The following is a 24,740-nucleotide window of genomic DNA, read 5'->3' as shown; positions in this document are numbered from 1 at the left end:
GGTATGGGAAGCTCAAAAGAATGGAAAGTGGCCAGTTTCTCGTGAAGGCATTGCTGTCATTAAAGATTTCAAATTGCTAAGACACAAAATGTAGATGTGGAGACACTCAGTTTATAACTGATGTCATACATAGGTCTTCTAAGATATTGGGATGGACTCTCAGTCCTTAATGACATTTTGGTTTTGATGGACTCTAAGTCCTTAGCTCATTCAAATTTTATTAGTCTCATGGACCTTTTAGTCTTTCGTAGATTATAATATTCTCTCTCTCTCTCTCTCTCTCTCTCGATAGTAGTTGTCTTTGCCTCCCTCTACATCCATCCCTCCCCTCCCCATCTAGCCCTCCTAGTCCTTCCCATCTAGTCCAAAAGATAGTAGGAAAAAGTCCATGATAGCAAGAACAAATACACCACTAGCAAAAATGAAATAAAAACACAAGTCGTGTCAGCTGCCAAGCAAAAACACAGTCACAAGAGTTGTCTTCATCTTTCATCTTCACTTCGTGCAATCAATCATTCTGACACAGCATTAGTTAGCCTTTTAGCTCAGTTTGCAGCTGGACCTTCTTCCTTTCACTTCATTTCAACTCAAACTTTCAATTAGAGTCCACAATTCAAATCAGTTCAAACCCCAAGTCAGGATGAGCCCCTAGTGCAACTTGTTGGGTTAGCTATAGCATTGGTTTATGCAGGCCGCCACCATGGAGCCTCCCAAGCTCCCCAAGACAAAGTTGTTCACTACATAAAATCCAATAACCCTCATATTGAGCCATAGCATTCATATCGGCACCCACCCCATATGCAAAGGCGTACAAACAAAGAATCATCTCAAACTCACAGGAGCAAATCTACTATACATGCAACAAGAAATTAGAGAGCTCAAACTTCAACTTGCAGCATGGGAAAGTGCAAGATATGGAGAGCAATGAAAAATAAGAAATTATTGTAAAGGTGATACACGAATGCAATGCACGTCCACCGGCATCGACACTTGTCTCCATGGTCAAGGATATGATCACCAATCAAGTGAGCTCAATCAAGTAAAAAATGGTTGTTGATGCCAGCAACAAAGTCAATAGACCGGATCTCTACATGGAAGTAAAAGAGCGTGAAATAAGGTAATCTTGCACATTGGGGGATTGAAAGATGCCTTCATGATGATGAGGAGAAAGGCATAGATGACAAAATCATGTCTGAAAAAGGAAATACCACAAGTTGAATGGGACAAAAATGATATATGCACACGTCTACTGCAGAGAGAGGGTAGCAAGTGTTAAGCTCCTCACACAAACACATAAGTTGGACGGTTCTAAGGTTTGAATATCTGAGGAGCTGACTCTGATCTAGCTCAAACAAAGAAACAATGAACTCACCAAAGTAAAGGAAGCACACAAGGCAAGCAAATGGGTAGTTTATGGAGATGGGCAGGCATTGATTAGGGATTTCAAATCCAAACCCAAAGACTCTCAATCTTAAACTGATATTACAAAGGTTATGATGGTACTAGAATGTAGCTACGCCCTATAATAACTTAGGAGGAGCTAGCCTTTTGCACTCTCCCAATTCTTTGGCTATCAAGATGTAGTAAGTCACTTTTGGTGTTTAAAGACGATATTGTTTGCTATGGCGATGCAACTCTAACTTTCACAGTAAGTGGGAGTGGCCACACTATCTTTTGAATGATGCAGATCATGTTTTAACTTCCTCAACCACACCCATTTTGTAGTGTTTGCATTTGTTGCCTTATATTTCACTTCACTAGATGAAAAAGACCCTAGCTTGCTGAGCCATGAAATGCAGGCCGAACTCAATGAGAAACAATAGCCAAAAACGGTTCGTCGGTCATCAATGTCCTTGACCAATAATCGTTTGTGTACCCATGAAGGTCAAAGTCCCAATCTCAAGCATAATGCAAACCAAAAGTGAGAGTACCATGTACATGCCTTAGAGCCCTTTTTGCTGCATTTCAATGTGTGAGTGTGGGACAATGCCTAAACTAACCGAGCAACCCGGTGGCATAGACAATGTCAAGCCTCGTAGATCACAAATAAAAGAGGTTGCCGACTTACTATCTATACAGCATACAATCAAATTAATCATTGTGTCATAATTATTGAGCTTGAGGCCTATTGGAAGTTGACCAAACGGGAGAAGAGAGTTTTGTATGGTGACGAGAGTTAGCTCAGAAGCAAAACTTTAATTATGAAGCCTTGGGTTATGTATGAAACTCCAAACTGGCGTAACTAGATTAACCTAAGTAGGATGATCACAAGAATTATTGCTATGATCATCCTACTTAGATTAATCTCGATTAACCTAAGTAAACTTAGTTTACATAACCATACCATTGTAATATTGCTGGAAATCTCTGTTCAATGGTATGGCTAAAGTTCTTTGGACATGTCTTAGTAGGACTTAGGGTACCTAAAGTACCTCATTGCACAAATCCATCCATAGGAATATAGCAACCTATGGGAGTACAAATAAATAACAGTATTATTTCAACCCTTAAACTCTCCATCATATTATCAGGTTATAAAAGCTTTTATCGAAGACTCATGCCTCAGTAGATATAACAACTTCTTAAGCAAAAGAAGATACAAGATAAATAGCCTTAGTAACAAGCTAGCTCATAGAAAACTTTGTCCGCTTTAAATACTAGAACTAGCTCACAGAAGACTTTGTCCACTTGACAAAGGAATTCTGTATAATGGGCCCGAATCGGTAATAAGACAAAATGCAAACACCACACTCCCAAAAATCATGAAAATCAAATGTATTTTGAGGCAAGGAGACTGGATTTCGAGAAAGTCACAACCTTAGTCACTGAAGCACACATGATCCCAACTCACTTTTCGCCTTTCATTCTCCTGGTCTGAGTCCGCTACACCTATGTTTCTGTCATGCTAGCATCAACATTTCAAGTAAGAGAAATAGACACTACCATAGTTACACCAAGATAATCAATAGTCCCCACAAGAACACTTTCCATTCTTGAAAACATGAAAGCAGCTAGCACCTCTGACAATAATAGTTTGCTGCTCTACTTCAGATATAAGTGCTGTAGCCGAATGACAGTCTGCAAACCTGAAGATTTTTTACAACATGTATGGGTACCCCCTCTGGTGTATTAATCAGGGCACAAGAGATAGCCAACTTCTCACTGTGCCCACATAACTCAAATTCCTTGAGATTATCAGGTACTTCCTGGGATAATCAATGCTACCAGGTATGTCCTGGGATAATCAATGCAAATCTGGTACATATCCTTCTTCCCTTATTTTTAAAGAAAGACCTTATAGCTTTGAATATATATAATTGCTTTGGGAATGTCCTGTATCCCCTACCAAAAATGAATGCACAATTCAGTCAACATTAGTCCTCTGTCCTGGCTTTCTTCTTTTAATTTCATTAACTCAACCTGCTTAGCGTCCTCCTCCATGTGAGCATCTGCATAGATGTTAGACATCAAGACATAAGCTGCAGCATCCTTTTTATCCAGGTCCAATGCATGTTCAAAGGCCCACCTTCCAAGCTCCACATTCCCCCACTTCTGACAAGCACCCAACATAGTATGCCACAACACGAGATTAGGATTTAAGGGCATCTTCTTTATCATCAGTACTGCCTTGTCTAATTGGCCTGCACGGCCAAGGAGATTAACCATGCAATTCTGGTGCTCAATAGTTGGCGTGATGCCATAGTCTTTGCTCATGGACTCAAAGTATGTCTGGCCCTTCTCCACTAGACCTGTGTGACTGCATACAGTAAGAATGCTAAGGAATGTGACCTCATCTGGTTTTATGTCTTCTGCTCTCATTCTGTCAAGCATAAGAAAAACCTTTTCACTCTCTGCTAGCTGGGCATAACCTGCGATAAGTGCATTCCATGAGACTGCATCTTGAATTGGAAGTTTGTTGAACACTTCCTGTGCGTTTGCAAGCAAGCCACATTTAGCATACATATCAACCAAGGTGTTACCGACAAAAGGATCTCTTTCCAAAATTCCCATTCTCGCAATCTCAGCATGTATTTCTTGGCCCTTGTCAATGGCTCCTATGCTGCCACAAGATTTCAAGGTACAAACAAATGTGACCGCATCAGGAGAGATGCCCTCTAATTGCATCTGTTCGAAACAGTTCAGAGCCTCCTGACCAAGGTCATGTTCAGCATACCTTGCGATAAGTGCAGTCCAAGAGACTGCATTTCGAATTGGAAGTTTGTCGAGCACTTCCTGTGCTTTTGCAAGCAAGCCACACTTGGCATACATATCAACCAAGGTGTTACCAATAAAAGGATCTCTTTCCAACAACCCTATTCTCATAATCTCAGCATGTATTTCTCGGCCCTTGTCTATGGCTCCTATGCTGCCACAAGCTTTCAAGCTGCAAATAAATGTGACCGCACTTGGTGAGACACCCTCCAATTGCATCTGCTCGAAACAGTTCAGAGCCTCCTGACCAAGGTCATGTTCAGCATACCCTGCGATGAGTGCATTCCAAGAAACTGCATCTCGACCTGGAAGTTTGTCAAACACTTCCTGTGCTTTTGCAAGCAAGCCACACTTGGCATACATATCAACCAAGGTGCTACCAACAAAAGCATCTCTTTCCAACAAACCCATTCTCGCAATCTCAGCATGTATTTGTCGGCCTCTTTCTTTATCTTTCAGCCTGGCACAAGCCTTTAATAAGGGCACGAACGTATACCCACTTGGATGTACACAATCGTCCTGCATTTTTTGATGCAATACGAAGGCATGCTGTAACTCCCCACATTCAATATAACCTGTGATGAGAGAAGTCCAGGAATACTCATTCCGATCAACCATTCTATCGAAAACCTGCTGGGCATCACGCATGCTTCCAACTTCCACCAGCATTGGGACGACGTAGTTCCCCAGAGACGTATGAGCTTCCAGCCCACTTTTGCGCAGGTGGGCATGCAAGCGCAGGGAATGCGCTGGAATTTTGTGTTTTCTGCACTTGCGCAAGATGCATGTCAAGTTTTCAACCGAAGGCGGATGGGGCATGCGTTCCAAAGAAGCGAGTGCCTCCTCTAAGCTAAGCTCTGGCAGTGGTGCCATGGTAGTCTCCATTTTCTGGAGTGTGGCTCTAACCCAACTTGGATTCTACCAGCCGTCTATCCATAGCGACCTCTTGGTGAGTTTCTGCTTGAAATTTGGGGCTCTTGGGTGTGTCTGCTACAAGCAACAGCAGACACACCCAAGAGCCGGTAGACGACGATGCTCAAAGGGGGAGGAGTGGGGGAGGCAACTAAAGCAATGGCACATGGCCCTGTCAAGGAAGTTGGCAAAGTGAGAAGACAAACATGCAACATGCGAAATGAACTGAACTGAACTGAGAAAATCAAGCAGAACTCACATTTCAATGTCCACGGTTGGAACTTTGAAGCCAAGAAGAATAGGTTAATCCGAAAGAGGAGGAGGAGGAGGAGGAGGGATGGCATTTGATGGAAGTAGAATGCTTCCATCAAATGGAAGACTCTCGATAGTGCTTCCTCCATGCATAGCTACATGCTTCAAGGACAGAAGAGCCAATCATGGCATATGTTTTAGCATGTCGGATGGTAAGAGAGCCTCCCAGTGAGCAACCATAGTCCTGCAGTGTGAGCGTTCCCCTGTGTCAAATCCTGCCAGGAAATGATGAAGTTCACCTGCTGAACCGGCTGCACAGTCGGCACTGTGCAAGAAACTGGTATATCGAGTTTCTTCAGAAGCTCAAAATTGCATTTAATGCAGCCTGAAACCAGTTCTTCCAGTCTAGCAGCCCAAGGCTGGGCTGGAGATGAGGATTTTGGGAAGGCTGGGTTGGCAATCAAATGCTATGTCCAGCAGGCATCCAAGCTCATGGGGACTTGAAAACAAGCTCTAGCAAAGCTGGGATAGCCCTGCTAGCTCACGCGAGGAGTTGCTCTAACTTGCACCTTGTCTAGATTTTTCAAGAATTTGCTTTCCCTTAGAATCATCCAAGCTTAGCCTGTAATCATTGACAGGCCATATATAAGACTTCAGTAACATCGATACTCGATACTCCCCCTGCTCAGCACACTAGATTCTAGGCATGCTTTAGACTTTTCTCCCTTTTAGAAGGAGATGTGGAACTTTTAGAGATTAGAGTCTTTGTGGTGGCTGTAAACATTGGAATGGAATCATAGATGTAACTAGACAATGAGGGTCATGATGCAGGAGGGCATTCAACTCATGGCAAACATGGGAATGTGTGCATATCAATTCTCAATATCATGGTCTCACAAATATATCCTGGTACCTATCATCTTGGAAAGCCCAAATGGATTCTTGGTCTCTGCTATCTTTGAAAGCTCAGATGGATTTCAGCCAGCCACACATGATGTAACGATTGATGAGAGTCATGTGTTTTCCCATTTTTGCAAAGGCCAACGGATGTGTAAATCAAAGGGGCATCGATGACTATACCTCCCTGAGTGAGAAAGGTATGTGGAAGATCAAATTACAAGATGCCATGAGGGACACAGTTCTCATCTCACTGTGTGCACAAATTTAGCCAAGGTTCTTTTCTTTGCCCAAAAAAAAAAAAAGGATCGTGTAGGGCTTCTTTTCTAAGAAATCGTAGCGATAGTGCTACGCTTGTTTGATGTCCCATTTCATTTTGCAGTGCAATGGCAGAAAAGACAATGTTGCATATGTAAAGACATGCTTTAAGGAATCCAAGGACCTAAAACACGCTCAAGGAGCCACTCTTATAGTAGCAGAGGGCTATGCAGGCTTAGGCATATTGGCTCCCAGAAGACCTGCTATCTTTTCATTGTCAAAATTTTAAGAATGGAGCCATCTCTATCTGCAAAAAAGTCTATTCAATCACCTTCCTCCAAGCTCGAATTTCTTCCTCCCTTTCTGCCTATTTTTCTACTTGCACTCTTACTAAATTCTTCTCATATAATAGCCCCACCAAGGCAAATTCTAGTGAAGAAAAAGCAAAAGTGCAAAGCTCTGGAATTTGAATTGGGCTAGTAGAAAGCAGCAGTAGGAACTAGAGTCTAGGATGATTCCATGCTTGCATTCTTTGCTCAATGTGGCCCTTAGACATACTTTTCTACCCTATGGTCCTTTGGATTGGATTGTCTTTGAAGGTTTCCATGCCATATCCTCCTTTAAAATGCATCATCTTTGAAGGTTTCAATGGTCTATGGTCCTTTGAAGTGTGACATCTTTGCAAGTTTCTACACTCACTCATGTTTGGAGATTACCGTGACTCCACACACCTGAATGTGGATGCTTGATAGTCCTCCTTAACCTCATAAGAAATTAAATCACAGGTAGGATTTATGGATTTTTTGCGAGCATCAACCATTACACTAGGTACACTCCAAATTTGCTTTCCTCGATGAATTGCTACAAAACATTTGGAGGCGATTGATTCATGTAAGAAATCTCTCTCCTTGTGTCTTCCACTGGCTGTTTAGTTATGGGATGATTCTAGCAAGAAAATGGATCCTTTGGACGTTCTCCACCCTTCATGGCAGCCCACTCCCCTCCCCTCCATGCCATAATTGTTCCCTCTGAAGACACCCATTAGAGTGAATATGTAGCAAACCATGATAGACGACATGCATTTGTTTCTAGCTTCATGGGGAGTGCTGGCTCGTGAGGCTCGTAAGTGTGTTGTAGGCCTCCCGTAGCTCTCTTATACCTTTCACCATATATATCATAACCCCTTTGTAACTCTCCGCCAGCTCTCTCCGTAGCCCTCTCGTAGCCCTAGGTCTTGTCAATAGCAGGTCGAAGGGTTCCCATCTAAGGGGTGAACCCCTACTTGGGCTGAAACCCCAGCTCACTTAGGGGGGTGAGTGCAACCAAGGGATAACAAGAGAAATGGCAAGTAAAGAGTGGCCCAAACTCTCTTCCTCCTCCTCTTCTTCAAAAACTCCTCAACTCTGGCAGCCCCTTCCAGTAGGATGAGATATGCCATGGTTGTAGCTGGAACACCCTCTCCTTACACACATATATATGAGAGAGGAGGTCTTTTTGGCCACCCCATTATTGGATACCATGAACATATTTTCTTTCGACAAGATCAAGTGAGAGAGATGAAGGCACAATTGGCAGATGTTATTTGCTTGAATCTAGGTTCTTGAAGGACCTAGTACGCAAGAAGTAATTGATGAGGTTGTAAAGTCTTGCAAAGCTTCCCTACTTACCCTTTAGTTAGTTTCCACGATTAAGGATTTGGTTCAAAGTGAAATGCAGACATCCAAGTAGAGGTTATTGTGGACTTTGGAGCAAAGCTAATATTAAAGAAGAGATTACGAAGCATGAAGCTAGATGGGATAATTCAAATCACTAACTTTAGATGGTTTTGAAAAGCTCATCCAGATTCAACCATGCTTTACATTTTGGACTTTCTTCTATAGGTGGATGCATTGGTGGTTGTGGCTTTAGATTTTCTTCTATAAGTAGATGCACTGTTAGTTGTGCTCTTGCTTTATGCAAAAGACCAAAGGCAAAAAATTATACATTGAGGACATGTGTGTGGGGGGGGGTGCACGCGCGCGCGCGCGTGTGTGTGTGTGTGTGTGTGTGTGTGTGAGAGAGAGAGAGAGAGAGAGAGAGAGAGAGAGAGTCTAGTGAGAGAATGAAATGTTTCAGCAATGAAACAAATTTAACATAGTGCTAGCATCCCTCTATCCATTAAATCAGAGCTTACCATATCTTTTATTAGGGAGGGATGCTTATCATTAAATCGGAGTTTACCATATCTTTTATTAGGGAGGGATGCTTTGGCTTTTGATAGCCCATGCATGACACATTGACTTTATTGATCGGCTTTTCTTTTCATTTAAATAAGAGCTCAAGAAAATTTGATGGAATTTCGAGTGGAGGACCACTTCCCCTAAGCAAGAACCTTCATCTTTGACCATATGGGTGCCCTTTCTTCATTGTGGCTATGCTTCATCTTCTTACCAAAGAAGCATTCGCCATTTAAGATCTTCTGGCATACCTTCTTTGCATCCATAATCTTTGTATCTTGCAATGATAGTGTTCAAATCCTAGGCTTAGTTGGACATCTCTCATAGCACCCTTCAAGCATTAATAAAGTTTCCCCTAATGTGCCAAAAATTCAACTATAGGTCTCTTGCCCTTTGTTGGTAGTGGTTTGCCACACCTGACCCACAAATCCCTTGTCTTTATGAAAATATTTGAAAGTCTTCACAAACAACACTATGGAGGTGTTATCCTTAGTCTTCAATGTGGTTGACCTTTCATTTCAATCAATTTGAGGCTTGGATCTAACTTTTACCAAGCACTGCTGCTTCTATTAAGATATGTACCTGTAGGTGTTACAAAAAACTTGCAAGGCACAAGGTGATTTCCCATTGAATCATTCATCATTAAAGAGCCAAAAACATTTATTAGGGTACCATTTATGGATTGAACTTGAGAATCTCATACTTGAGATTCAAGAATATAGTTAGAATCATCTTGAATACGCATACATAAAGTGATGAACCTAGAAATCTTTGCCATGGGTTCACCACCTAGCAAGTTTCCCTTTTGCACTTCATCCAAGTCAATTCTACATGCTTCACAAAAATGTTTCCCACCAATGGGCTCAGATTTCCATCGCTCAAAGAACCTGTTTTTTGAGAACTTGTATTTCTTTGCTAGGTCACCCCCACATCTATGTACTTTGATACTATGCAACTTAACAAAGTATGTTTTAAAGCCTTAAAAGGCTTGGAAAAAGTCTCTACACTTTCAAAATCTAAGATCAATCAGTAGAGGATCATCACCTCTAAACATCATAAGATGTAACGTGACGTTGCTTGTAGATGGCATTTTGCTTGTCCTCGAAATCTTCATAAAGGTTTTGTGCAAAACGCTCATCTACCTTCATGAAGATCTTGTTTGTAGATAGGCATCACGATTAAACCTATCTTAGAGCATCTCCTTCGCATAACCCTATGTTAGTTACATCTTAAGATGTTGCAAGTACTATGACACTTGTTGGAGCTTGTTTTTAGAGGGGTATATCTTGAGATGTGGTGTGTACAACGATTGTTGAAGATTTGATTTGGATGGGTTAACCTACGATCTTGCATATACAACACTTGTTGGAGCTTGTGTTTGAATGGGTTCAACCTAAGATGCTTCAGGTACAACATTACCATCAACACTTGGTAATGCACCCCATATATACCTCAAAGGCTCCAAGGCATGAAGTACTTGTGGAGATCCTGTTGATTTGGCATTGGCTTCAAGAAATACTTCTTAATCAATGGTAAGATAACTTATAGTACACATCTTCATTGTTCTTATTTTGCAAAGTGCTTTCATAAAACATTAGCTTCGAGATATATCTCCATGATTGTGCCAACAGATATATCTCCATGATTGTGCCAACATTTTTTACTACCTTTGCACTATATTTTGAGGTTGAGACTTTCCTACCGTGATCAACAAATATAACTTTATGTTTTGCCCCAATATGTGCCATCCTTGATTAATAATTTCCCATTGACCTTAACAACTTGGGAAGCTTGGGTCATTGCCATGGTTTTGTGCAAATTCACTTAATTTAGTTACACTCTACATTGTGTTCCTCCAAACCTTTCCTTCATAAAATAAAAAGTTACATTAATTTAATCTTTTTGAATTTAAATTAACAAAAAAAATTATTTATATTTCAATTCAAATTAATAAAAATATATTAAAGTAATATATATTAAATTGTTATTAATATAAAAGTATTTTATTTTTATTAATACTTTTTGGCAAGCGGCAATCAGGGAAGTGAGAGACGAGGATGGAGGGGAAGGAAATGAGAGAGGAGACAAGGGACATAGGGAGAGAAGAGGAGGGTCAAGAGGGGGAAGAGGCAGGGTGGAGAGGGAGGGTTGGGGGGAGGAGGGGGGGGGGTCTTTGTGGGGAGAGAGGCTATAAAGGAGTGTTTGAGGAGGGGGTCAGAGGGAAAGGGTGGAGAGGGGGTCACCAGAGCTGACTCAAAGGAGAAGGGGGAGGGGGGGATAGAGGTGGGCACAACTAATGACTCTAATCCTCCTCTCGCAACATGTGTGCTCAATAAGGGGCCATCGCCCCCCCTTGTTGCATACACAATAGGTCTAAGGGGAGGATGGGTAGAGGGGATAGAGTGGGAACACGGGCCTCACTTTCTTACCCATCCTAACATATTGCATGTCAATAGGTCCCAAGGGAGGAGGGGACAAACCCCATTTCCGCCTCTCCTCAATTGTTGCCACACAAGTAGGGGGTGAGCTTGTGGATGCACTAGGTCTCGATGGGAGAGGGGGAATTTGTCCCCCTCTATCAAAACCTCCTCCCCTCAAATGTTGAAGTGATTTAGAGGGCGTGATGGGTTTTTGTGAGAATGAGGAGAATAGCAAGAACTCAAGAATATATAAGGGGTACTTGGTTAAATTGAGGTTTATGCTTTTTGGAACATGTTTTTAGGTTAAGACTATGAGTAGCACAACCTTTCACTCCACACATCATTTTGTCATCATGCTAATCCACTTTGCATCTTAAGATGTTGCACCAAGGTGAAATGTCTTTCCACTATTTGCATATGCAACAACTTCAAAAAGGGTTTGTTTGCTTTCTTTCAAAAAAGGTCAGTTGCCTCCTCTCTTACCTATCCAACAATTTCAAAAATCTTTTGTTTTCCTTCTTTGAAAATTTTCAAGAATTTGGAAAAAGTAATATGTCTCCCAACCTCACCTCTTGCATATGCAACAATTTCAAAAACCTTTAGTTTTCATTCTTTGAAAATTTTTAGGGTTTTTAAAAAACTAAACTGTCTCCAAACCTCTTGGGTATGCAAAACCTTAAAAAACCAAGCCTCATGCCTACACCAAATCTTGGTACGAGGAGCAGATCATGAGAGTGGACCTACACACCTATAAGGCTCACCCATTGGAAGGACACCTCTTTGCTGTAGAGTCTGACACCACTGCCCAAACCACCTCCATAAAACTATTCCAACCCTATGACAATGAAGAGGATGAGGAGGACTCTAACGACTTCTAGTATGCACCTCTCCTCGAGCCAGAATTCTTGTAGAACTGGATGCACATCTTAGCCAATATAGATGTCCCAAAAAGAGTAGGGTTTCAGATCACCACCCCGGAGCTCGAGGGTCTGACCCCAATGGTCCCCCTAAGGATTTTTAACATGCTCAAACCTGAGAGGTAAGCAAGGGAACCGTAAGGGTAAAATCAAATCTTCACTGGTTGTCCTACATAGACACCACAACTGCTCACCATGAATTCTCCTCTAACTAGGGAAACACGGTATGTAGGGTAACCACCCCCGTCGGCTCTATAACTACAATGGAAGAGCCCCCTTTAGGTCCCAAATCCCTTGTATCCAAAGGCAAGGCTAAGGCCAAAAAGTCCATTACTCCGACAGAAAAGGAGAAGGAGATTGAGGATACAGAAGACCTATGGTAGGTACCAGCCCACTACAAGGCCTATACTATTCAAGATCATAAGATCTTATACTAACAGGCCAAAATATCCCGAATGGATGGTTCTCAAGGATATGATGGGTCGGCCCCAGTCAAGGAAGTAAACCTAGCCCCAGAAGGGTAGGACCCACAACCCGTATTTGTCTCACTGATGACCTCACTCCCAATGAGGAGAATGCCCTAACAGCTCTCCTATGGGAATATAAGGACTGCATGGCCTAGAAATACACGGACATGAAAGGAGTACCTACTGCCATAGTGCAACATACAATCCCCATGATGGATGATGTCATGCCAGTACAGCAACGCCCCTACCCTATGAATCCTAAATACGCACTCATAGTGAGAAGAAATCCAGAAACTCATAGATGCAGGATCCATCTATGAGATCGAGCATACAAACTGGGTATCATCCATTGTGATAGTCCTAAAGAAAAATGGAAAAATTAGAGTATGCATGGATTTGAAGAAGGTTAATGCTACCATGAGGCATGACCACTACCCCCTGCCATTCACAGAACATGTTCTAGAAAGGGTAACTGGAAAGGAAGCGTATGGCTTCCTAGATGGATTCTCACGTTACAACCAAGTGTCGATTGCCCCCCAAGATCAACACAAAACCACCTTCGCAACCGAATGGGGTGTATATGTAGCCAGGGTGATGATATTCAGATTAACCAATGCCCCTGCTGCCTTCCAATGTATGATGATTACGGTATTCAAGGAATATCTAAGGGACTTTATGGAAGTCTTCTTAGATGATACCTGCATGAACTCAAAATGGGATGACCACCTGAAGTATCTCAGGCTTGTCCTCGAGAAGTGCCACATATCCCTCAACCCCCTTAAGTGCCAGTTTGGTGTCATCCTGGGCCACATAGTGTCTTGAAATGGAATCTGTATGGACCACAATAAAATCAAACTCATCTTGGAGTTACTGCCCCCCACCAACACTAAGGGAGTACAAAGATTTACCAGTCATACGGGCTATTACCGAAGATTCATCTTGTTCTATGCGAACATAGCCTGCCCATTAGACAAATTGCTAGTATCCTTTGAGTGGAACGAAGAATGCCAAACATCCTTTGAAACCCTCAAGCTAGCTCTAGCCACTGCACCAGTGTTGAGGTCTCCCGACTGGAATTTAATATTCCACATCCACATTGATGCCTCTAGCTTTGCCATTGGATGTGTGTTAGGCCAACTCGGGGAGCATAATTTGGATTACCCGGTATACTTTGCAAGCCATCAACTAAATGAGGCTGAGGTTAACTACACCACCACTGAGAGAGAGGGCCTCGCCATGGTCTATGCAGTAAGGAAGTTCAGGCACTACTTGTTAGCTAACAAGTTTGTCTTCTTCATGGACCATCAAGCATTGCTGTACTTGGTCAATAAACCTTGCATGATGGGACGCATCACTAGATGGATGTTGATGCTACTAGAATTCGACTCACAGTCATTGTACGTAAGGGCAAAACCCATGTTCTAGCCGACCACTTATCGAGGATCCCGAATGGTGAGGCCCCGACAGGAGTAGATGATGATCTCCCCGACGCTTCCCTCTTCTTCCTCGACGTCATTCCAGAATGGGCCACCAAAATCGGCCACCACATGGCCAACAAACTACCCCTAGAACAGGACCTTAAGAAGGATAGAGCCTGTAAACTCATTAAGGACACCAAACCCTATCAGCTGATTGTAGGCCAACTATACTGCATGGGCAAGGATGGTATATTGCAAAGATGCGTGTGCGAACACGAATACATTGAGGTGCTTGAAGAAGCCCACTGAGGAATCACAGGAGGTCATTTTGCCACCACTGATGTTACAGCATATAAAGTGCTGCAAGCTGGTCTCTTGTGGCCAACACTCTTTAGAGACGCGGTCGAATTCTTCAAACAATGTGACCCATGCCAGCGTATCCAAATCCCACACAAGGTAGACATGATGCCCCTGACAGGAATCCTGGCTGACCAACCCTTTGAAAAATGGGGCATCGATTTGATTGGTCCCATAAGCCCAACAGCTAAGGGGATAGGGGCATGATACATCATCCTGACCATCGACTACTTCATTAAGTGGGTAGAAGGATGAGCCACAGTAAGGGATGATGCAAGATCCATCACCAAATTCTTATATGAACAAGTCATTACGTGGTTTGGATGCCCGTTGGAGTTAGTCATAGCGATCGAGGGACACACTTCCTCAATGAAACCATAGCAATCCAGACAAGTGAGTTTATGATCAATCATAGAAAGTCAACGCCATACTACCCTAGAGTGAATGGCTTGGCTGAAAGCTCCAACAAAACATACTGTAAGATTATCACATGTACGGTAGAAGCCAATCGTACTGACTGGGTGCATATGCTCATAGCAGTGTTATGGGCCTACAGAACCTCCTACAAAGGGGCAACACATTGTACCCCCTTCAAGTTAGCCTTTGGGGTAGAGGCAGTAATGCCAATGGAGTATGTAGTGCCTAGCCTCCGTCTTGCCATAAAAGAAAGACTCACAAAAAACACGCTAGCTAAACAGCTAGTCGACCTCGAAAAGTTAGAAGAGACAAGGTCATGTGTAGCCTACTCTCTTCGAGTAGAAAAGACCTGATGTAAGAAGTGGTTCAACTGCAACCTCAAGAACAAGGACTTGGCGGAAGGAGACTTGGTACTCCTATACAATGTCAGCAATACCAAACCTAAGCTTAAATACCAAGGTATAAGTCCTTACCATGTGGTTGAGATCACTCCTCAAGGGTCATGCCGAATAGCCACCCTTGATGGAATAGAAATGGATGGCTACCTAAATGGAATCAAGTTAAAAAGATATTACGGACTACTCACTCTCCCCACCCTTCAAGCTGTGCATAGAGAAAAGGAACTTAAGGCAGAGGTGGTCATGATGAAGTGCCAGGCCATCAAGTAAGCCAGAATCTATAATGCTAAGATCCAATAGTGTAGACAAATGACCCTGCTTAAGGCAATGATTGAATAGATGCAACTAACAGATGAGCTAATAGTAGAGCCAGCCAGGTTGCTTGTTTAGCTACAAGTCCCATGCATGCACATCAAAGCACTCATGGACCCAGGAGCGAGCCACAACTTCATCTCTCGAGAGGTATGGGAAAAGCTACAAGTACCCCTAACCCTCACTGTTGTCTCAAGAAGAGCTATAAATGGCCAAATTCTAAAAACTTTGGGTTATGTAAATCTAAGTCTAATGGTTATTTGCCAAGCTATGGATATACGCTTTTATGTTCTCCCTACAGAAACCATCGAAGAGCAAATTATTCTAAGAAGAACGTGGTGCTACGCCATCAACTGTCAAATCAACTGGTGCACCCGAACTACTTTGCTTACCAATGGTGGCCAAATGGCAGTTGTCCCACTGTGCAGACCAAGCCCCCCCTCTTCAGCCCTGACCTTGCCGATCCACGATAGTGAAGCAATGCAGCACGACCAATTAGAAGCCCCAGCCTCCACCAACACCCCGGTCAAGGGCCCAACTCAAAATAAGAAGAAAGCTCACCGCAATGGTAAACCAATGCCATTGCACGCCCGATCAATGCCACCATCCTCCGCCCAACAAATTCGAGAGCTGCAGGTACAAGATGCTATCCTCTATGCCCAACGTCACTTCGATCGTGACGACTGACACCTAAAGAACACTGAAACAGTGACGGTAGCTCCAGTCGCCCCAAGAAAGTTTCCTCTGAACCCATCTACTACTCGGAGAAAGCCACGCCTAGTGCTTCCACCTCATCCACTACCATGCATTGCCAACCATTCGAGCAACACCGCCCGCTTTGGCAGCCAAGGCAAGAAAGTAGCTTGGATCCAGAAAAAGACAGGGCAAACCCCGAAGGAATTGAAGGAAGCACCATAAGAACCTGTGTCTTCTTGAGATACATCACCACAAGCCTCAAGGTAGCAAATATGCACTTGTGCCACGAGCGGTCTGACTTAACACAAGTATCGCCACCACCAGTCGAGGAACTCTGCAAGAACGAAATTCCAGCCCACAAAGAGTCACACAAGAACCTCTCCCTCGGGACGGACACTCGAAGGTAAGGGCATCACCCTACTCACACAAGCAAGGACTGGCCCCATAGGTAGGCTCACAAAAGCTCACATCTCTAAGGAAGTCGAACCTCGCAACAACAACGGAGTCCGACGCAAAGATACCCCTAGCATCCAAGGTAAAGAACAAGTTGGACACATACTCTACATGGCTCCTTACTCTCTATGCTATAGTATGGTGCCTACCTACACCGCACTCATCATAATCATCGCATCTAGGTCTAGGTGGGTCAGTACGGTAGGCATCTCATCCGATGCACCTGTAACCCATTAGTCCCTACTGAACACATCGCACATGCACTCATGGTCAGCACCAGGTGATTAGAGTCCATTCTTACATTTTTACAAGCATTCATGCACTTGCACGCTGACCTTGCCCTCACGTTGCACCGCACAAGGGCACTCCACTCAGTCACCACATTTTCCCCAACCCCACTCCTTCCTTCCTTTCCCTTTCCCTCTTTGACACAGTCACTACCCCGCCAACCATCTCGCCAATCTATTATAGCACCCACCATCGCCAAAATATTCGTCGACCGTCACCAAAGAGTACAGCGCTAGATATCACGATCACGATACCCCACTAGGTTGTCTCACCATCCCAAACTGCACCGGATGTAGGAGTAAGCCTCACAACTCTCCTCCAATCTCATCCAAGCCCATCTCTCTGTGCATGAAAGCCAGTCGACAATGGTCTCGCAGCTCAAGCAACGGGCCATGCCGCACTAAATCGAGCTGAAGAATACCTAGCCAAGGTGGAAGAGCTCGAGCTCGTCACTCTTACGAAGGTCAAGGACGATGTCACCACCATTGAATCCTTGGTCCTGGACCAAGTGGACGAGGCAGAATTAGTCCTGCGCACGATGCTAGAGTAGCAAGTAGAGGTAGAGTAGCGGTACGACCGCTCACAAGAGTACCATGACCAACAGATCCACTCCTTATAGGATCTCTTGGCACAAGAAAGGAACCTCATGGTTTCCCTCCAAGAAGAAATCGAAAGCTAGCGCGTCACGGGCTAGTCAAGGTTGGAAGACCAAGAGTAGCAAGAGTTTAGGATGTACAGGGAGGTGTCTGCACAATTAGCCACGTACACACTTGCACCATGCACCATCACCCAAACCCTACAAATGCACGTTGATGCACTGTGTGCAGAAAACCTCATCTTCCACCTAGACCTCACTACTCCACTTCTGCCTAACGCCCTCCAAACTATTATTTGTCGTAATCCCGACGACTGTCGACCCATCTAAGCCGTCATATTTCTCTCTTGACCTTCGGCCCACTTCCCTATCTCTTCTCCATCCCTCTCATATCCAAACCCTATCTGCCCATCCCATTCTTCTTAATTTTCAAGCCTGGTGCCACATCATCTCATTGAGTCCCTTAATTATCCTACGAATGATGAGGTGATGCAACTCGCAAAGCCCGAGGAACTCACGCCATGGGTCTGCACTCCCAAAAGTCTGTATGCAAACATAAATTGGATGCAGACCTATGGCCAAGCCTCAGCAGTCCAAACTCAAACACACCTTGCGGCCTACCAGTCCACCACCTACCAACCCCTCGGAATAATAATCCAAGACTCACTTGAGTCCTTGGTGAGCAATTTTGAAACAATTCACGTAGCATACCTTGAGGAAATAACCGAGGATGAGGGAAAAAATGCAGTCACCCTCTTTAATACCATGCCCCTTGCAGATATTCCATTACCGCCTCCCCTAGATCCCGCCTAACCCACCCAATAAGCCATCCAACCTCCTCTCCCTCAGACAACACTACCCGAGTACTTGTCTAATGCCTCCAACACCACCACCGCATAGCACGGACCCCCAGTCCATCTCCTCCAACGCTCCGGTCGACCTCCTTGATGAAGCCTTCAACACACTGCTCAAAGCAGCACATTTTGTACAAATCACCGATGCCGCAACCTCTGCAGGCCCCACAGAGCCAGAGCCCATGCCACTTGCAGATGACGAAGCTCCGCCATCTCTACCAGTTTCTCCCCTTGAAGATGTTCATTGGTGCCTGGACTTGCAGTCCTTTGAAGAGCTATGAGATAGTGTGCTAATGCACCATTGGAAGCGATAGCTTGAGGGCTCCCACCTCTACCTCTATGAAATTCTTGAGGTGCACCCCCTCACACAGTTCATAGCACAATCATTCGATGATTGGTGAAGGCAGACATTGCATCTTTTCAGACACCCATGGGACACATGCATTGCCTGAGGGGAGCGTTTACAAAGGACAATAAGCTTAGTGGCCTCAAATCCCATGATTGGCACAAGGTCTTGCTTGTGCTTGAAAGAAGAGTAGAACTGAGATTGTGATGCTTTTGTGTAGTTTATATGCTTGTGACACATTGTTATAACTCCTTTGTTGCTTGGGGAGTTTATCCTCCAAATTACAGTGAAATGATGCTTATCAAAAGATGTTAGAAAAGCTATCTACTACAAGTGCAGGTGGAATAGGTGGGTCTCACAAAAAGAGATCTCTATATCGAGCATTGAGAGGGATAAGGTGGAGTCCATGGAAGCTGTGTGCTTGCTTGAGAAGCACTTTCCCTTAAGAATTATGATGACTCAGGTGCACTTGCTTGTACACGTAGTTGATGAGGCCGCCATTGTAGGAACCGTTCATAGTTGTTGGATGTTTTATCTTGAATGGTTTATGAAAACTTTGAAGGGATTTGTAAGGCAAAGAGCTAGACCCGAAGCAAGAATGGTGGAGGGATGGATGGCTTGTGCAAGAGTCATTAGTATACTTCACAGGGTTTCTTACATCCATGGATCCCTATATGCCACATGCTTGGAATGTTAAGGAAGATGATTGTGTCATTGCAGAGGTTCCCCAAGGTAAAGGAGTTGAAAGAAAGATGAATGAAGAGCAAAGAGAGAATTCAATAAGTTTTGTATCCTCAATAGTCCCAAGATGCAAATATGGGTGGAGAGATATGAAGAGGCAAAAGCAAAAAGAATAAATGAGAGGGCAAGATTTAGAGTCATGTACGAGCGAAGGGTGCCACATCCACTAGACCTTGCTCTTCTCCCTAGACACATGTCTTGTGATTGGCTATAAGAAGCTCTTTGTGAAGCCGAAGATGATGGAGAGGACATAACTCGGGAGCTTACAGTCGGTGCCACATGTAATTTTTTTACCATTCTGCTTAATTTGGGTATTTATGATCACAATCGCTACACAATGCATCCTCATTGTTGTAAGCATGTTCTTTTGTAGTACAAAAAATATAGTGCACATATATAGAATTTTCATGTGGAACGCATCGATTCAAGGAGAGTCACATATTGTGGAGCCATGGCTAACTTTGTACATGATAGCCGAGCAAGTGCTTATGATACCAATCTTCTCTCCTTGTAGTTAGATTATTGTGGGACCATACTTGACATCTGTGAAGATGATTTTAGATGATTTAGTATTTTCATTCTTGATGTCAAATGGTTCAAAGCTATCTACAATGGTCCCAATGCTATAGCTAGGAGAGACATCAATGGGGTTTCTTTGCCATTGACTCTACCAGAGTGGATCGATGAAAGTGATACTTTTGTTCTCCGAGAGTATTGTGAACAGGTACATACTAATGAATTGATTAAAAGCTAATATCTTTGTTTTCAAACAAATATTGGTAGATGTTCATATATATATATATTTATTTATACTTAAGCATAAATAAATATAATTACAAGCACGTAATTTGTATCTTCAACATGGGTGGCCTTTCATCCAAGTTGTTTGGATCCAAGGTGGTGGTATGTGGTCCAAGTTGCTCCTTGAAGCAAACATATTTTTGAAGATGGGAATGTCGATACGGAGATGCTGGCAGAAGATCCAAATAATGATGTTGTGGGGGTTAAAGGTCACTGTGCCTTTACCCCAGTTATGTGTAATACTCAAACACATATATAAATGAATGAAAAAGAAGATTAGGGTGGTTCTGCACCCACCAAAACTTGTGTGGCTCTCTGTTTCTCTCTCTCCCTCTTCCAGTCTTGCTTCCGTTGAGAGCACTCTCAACTGGTATCAGAGCCCGGGTGATCTAGCTGAGCGTGTGTGAATACTTGAAGCTCAGTAGCTCTGTGGGAGGAAGAGAAGCTCTGTGGGAAGCTTTGTGGGTGACTTTACTTGCATCCGAGTGTGCAGAGACCTTGGAGGAACCTTTGGAAAAGTCACTTTGGCTTTGCGAAGTGGTTTTGAGAGCCTATTAAATGGTTTCAAAGAAAAAGTCGTTTTTTGAGCTTTTCCCTGTTCCGTTCGATGACAGAGACTCCGTATTGACTTGTAGAAGCAACTATTGCTTGCTTTTGGTGTCCACATTACTTCAGGAGCTTGGAAACACCTTCATTCTTGAATCTGGGATCATTCCATTGGATTTCTGACTCACTGTGTCAGTTTCTGCGTTTTTCTGCCCGGGTATTGGAACTCAATTTTGGAGCAACCATTTGCAGATCTGTCAGTTTCGGTGGACTCAAGAGGTCCTAAAACTTCTATGTTGCTCATCATTCGCACTCTGGTGGAGTTTACAAACAGCTCTGTTTCAAAAAACGTTTTTCAGCCCGTGTGTTGGACCCAGTGATTGAGACCACAGTTTCCAAAACCGTCTGTCCCATTGCGTTTCGGACGCCCAAAAACCCCTACCTATCATATCTTGCGCGATTCGGTGGAGTATTTTCAGAGTTATAGATGTCTATGTATTCGATTTCGTCTCTCTGTTATGCATTTTTCATTCTAACGTTTTGAAACCTTAGATTTATGCCACATGGCAGTGGATAAGTGTTGACTCCCATTTCTCACTCATCGGTTGGGATTTTGGAGTTCCGGCAAAAGAGAGATATTTGCAGATTTTCTTGCTGAGTCCGATTATGCAATGGCGACCATGTTTTGAGGCATCTCAGGTTCTATTTTTAATAGCGGTCATTACCATGGGACCATGATTTCTTGAGCATACCTTATGCAGATCACTCTGGTTGCAGTTTGAGCAATGTGCGCTCATTCGTGGTGTGCATTGGGTTGCAGTGGATGATTTATAGGCCATTTGGATGCATTGCGGTCCTTATTGGATGCGCTGATAGGCCCAAATTGCCTTGTGGGATGCTATTTTTATGGACACTTTGCACATGGATGCTATTTTATGCTAAGGGACAGCTTTGACATATTGTAGGTAATGCACTGATAGTGCTATGCTCTCTTGGATGAGATATTATTGATGCATATGCCAGTGGACGGTGTTTATGCTTGAGTCATTTGACACTTATTGGCATTTTCTTTTGGGCCAGATTTGCTCATATGGATGCATAGTATATGCACATGAGTCAGATGCTTTGAGACATGAGTTTTGGTGATATTTCACTCTATTGTGGCATACACATTTGGGTGCACCTGGTATTTGGTGTGATTCTCTCTTGTATGCACTAGCATTTGGGATTTTGTTTTATTTGCATTATGGCATCCTTTTCCATGTCTGAAAAGGAGTTTAACATTAGAAAGTTTGATGGGACAAACTTTTCTTTGTGGAAAGAACAGATAAGGGATGTGCTTATTCAAAAGAAGCAAATTAAACCCTTGGCAGGGATTGAAGCTAAGCCTGCAAATATGTCTGAGGATGATTGGAATGAGTTGGATGCATTAGCGAAGTCTACTATTAGACTTCATCTTGCAGAGTCAGTTTATTTCACAGTAGTAAATGAGCAAACTACGGAAGATTTATGGAAGAAACTGTGTGCCACTTATGAGAAGGAAACTGCCTCTAATAAAGTTTACCTCATAAAGAGGTTGTTTGAGCTGCAGATGAAGGAAGGGGTCTCCATTGCTTCTCACTTGAATGAATTCAATATTATTTTCAGCCAGCTTCAGGCTCAGAAAATGAATTTTGATGCGGAGACTAAGGCAATACAAAATATAAAATATTGTTCTCGTCGGATTCTATCCCTACCTAGCTTGCAATGTTGATGGAACCAGGTGCTATGTGATGTTCCATTTGAGAGGTGGAAGATTTCTCCTGTCCTGTTGTCCTAGAGGTGGAAGCTTCTACATGAGCGGGTCGTGCATCATATATGGACATGTCTGCATCCCTCAATGAAACAAGCGTCGTTAGGAGAAACTCTTCTATTGTCTGGTCTTCGGAACCTAAAACCCCGGGATCTTTGACACTTGTGTCAACATCGAACCCAGATAGGACTCTAAGTGCCTCATCCTCTCATAGTACAAAAAGAACCTTTATGTCATGGAGGAATAAGTACTTTTCTACATCAATGATGAGGGGGGACAAGGACCATAAGTTTGCTTCTGGGTCAATGGTCTTCGATACAGATTCTTGCTCTACTCTTGGTGGGGGCTCTTGAAGTAGGCCCAATGCTTTAGCTACTTCCATCTCCTCTCTTGCATGGTCAAGACTCTCTTCTGTGTACAAAGTCTAGTCTACGGATGAGGAGATGAGTAGTTCTACTAGAGGGGGTGTTGAAAGATAGGGCTTTCTTCCTCTATATTTCCTTCTTGGAGAAGAAATATGAATGTCATCTCACATGAAAAGAATTTGGTGCCTGTATTTCCCGTGATCCTTTCTTCTAGGATGTCATTCACTTCTACCATCCTAAACCCTTCCTCTGTAAGATTATCACAAAAGCAGGCCAAGCACTTCACAAACTTGGGTTTGTCTAGGAATAGATACTTGATGTAATCTATCGAAACCCATCATGAATCGCAGTGAACTTGCCTATGAATCACTCAACCGGTTCCCACTCCTCGAAGTCCGAAGGGATAACATCTACCATGAATAAGATCTCTTAGAAACCAAACACAAAATTTCCAAATGGACTCATTACCCTTACAGTTGAAAAAGGTACATAGATAGAAAGGCTCACAGTGTGATGTTATCTTAGATTGATTGAATGATGGAGGCAACTGCATATCTTTTCCCATGTAGACATGTTGCACTTTTGCAAGCCATCCTTTCTTCCCAACTTGAACTTCAAGATGTGGCCCTTCCACTCATGCAAGATATCACCGCTCTTGCTCTTGGGAAGCTCTATGAACCTTTGGCCGATCCTTTCATCACCATCTAGTCATTCAAGCTATAGGTGCAAGGGATCCATTCATCCAATGCATTTCTAGTGTTGTAGAAGACACAAGAGGTCACATCATTGCATGATCTTGTAGCCTTGCTTCTCACCATGCTGGCAAAGGTTGCAACAGCAAGAATGGGACTCCTACACAGGGCAATGTAGTTCCAATAGAGGCAATTGCACCACCCTTGGATCCCATTATCACCACCTCCGATCAGCAGATCATTCCTCAGCAAGAGGATGTCTATGCATTAGTGCAGTCCTGCCCCACTGTAGTGGACATCATTAGGTTAAGCCATAGCGCAATCATTCTTTAACCAACCCATCTTTGATCCAAAGGCGAAGGATGACCCATAGCTTAAGAGGGGGAAATCCACTTATGTACAAGATCGTAAGTTGTACTCGTTATACATGCTTTCACTATGTAGTCATTGTGCTCACATATGCACATACTACTCTGATTTTCTTTCTGTTTTGGATGTTATCATATGCACCAAATGAAACACAAATATGTCTTGTACATGCACCCTCTACTTACCCAGTGCAATTTAAGAGGAGGTGTTGACGATGGTGTAAATTGCACCATCTACATAGGGCATAGGAGCAAACTCTAACCCTAACCCTAAGGGGTTCACATGTATATCTTCATGTTCATGTTCAATACACTTAGTGTATAGGTAGCTATATCGTGTGCACTTCTCTCTCTCTCTCCCTCTCTCACTTCCGCTATCAGATAGCCACAAGGACAATAATTTTTGAAATTTTTGCATCTCCTTTAAAAGCATGCTTGGAATCTATTGTACTAATCAACGGCAGTATTGGCTTTACTAAAGTGCTCAGTATCTTAAAAGCCAATATCAACCATTTCTTCAAATAAACAAGTGTATCGCCCATTAAGTGATATGGCTAGTTTGAGCATTTATTTGTTCATTCGAGCGGAAGCTGAAAGTGGAAAGACGCTGACCAATTGGGAGGGACACTTTCTATAATTGCAAACAATGTTCAGGGAAATGACATTCTTTTGTTGAATTGAAAAATCCAAACCAGCTACAAATTACCAAATTGGTGTGAAAAAATGTCCGAGATGCTAGGTCCACGTCCA

General features: G+C 43.2%; 1 protein-coding gene across 1 annotated transcript; it reads right to left on the bottom strand.

Annotated features, from left to right (window-relative positions):
• Positions 1-2,864: 2,864 nt before the first annotated feature.
• On the bottom strand, positions 2,865-5,772 carry LOC147887974 (pentatricopeptide repeat-containing protein At2g13600-like). Its single transcript, XM_087393484.1, has 2 exons — positions 5,384-5,772; positions 2,865-5,296 (listed from the first exon to the last, which is right to left on the bottom strand). Exon 2 carries the CDS (start codon positions 5,095-5,097, stop codon positions 3,343-3,345), a length of 1,755 nt encoding a protein of 584 aa, XP_087249610.1. The 5' UTR covers positions 5,098-5,296; positions 5,384-5,772; the 3' UTR covers positions 2,865-3,342.
• Positions 5,773-24,740: the final 18,968 nt, after the last annotated feature.

The sequence above is a fragment of the Dipteris shenzhenensis genome, chromosome 22 (genome assembly GCF_047967505.1).
Source record: "Dipteris shenzhenensis isolate YYH24624 ecotype China chromosome 22, Dip_SZ_1.0, whole genome shotgun sequence".
NCBI lineage: Eukaryota > Viridiplantae > Streptophyta > Polypodiopsida > Gleicheniales > Dipteridaceae > Dipteris > Dipteris shenzhenensis.
This window is presented reverse-complemented; position numbering and strand designations above follow the sequence as displayed.

Bases quoted from the DNA above. Each gene is read 5' to 3' on its own strand.
- LOC147887974 (XM_087393484.1), bottom strand. From the start codon at position 5,097: ATGGAGACTACCATGGCACCACTGCCAGAGCTTAGCTTAGAGGAGGCA.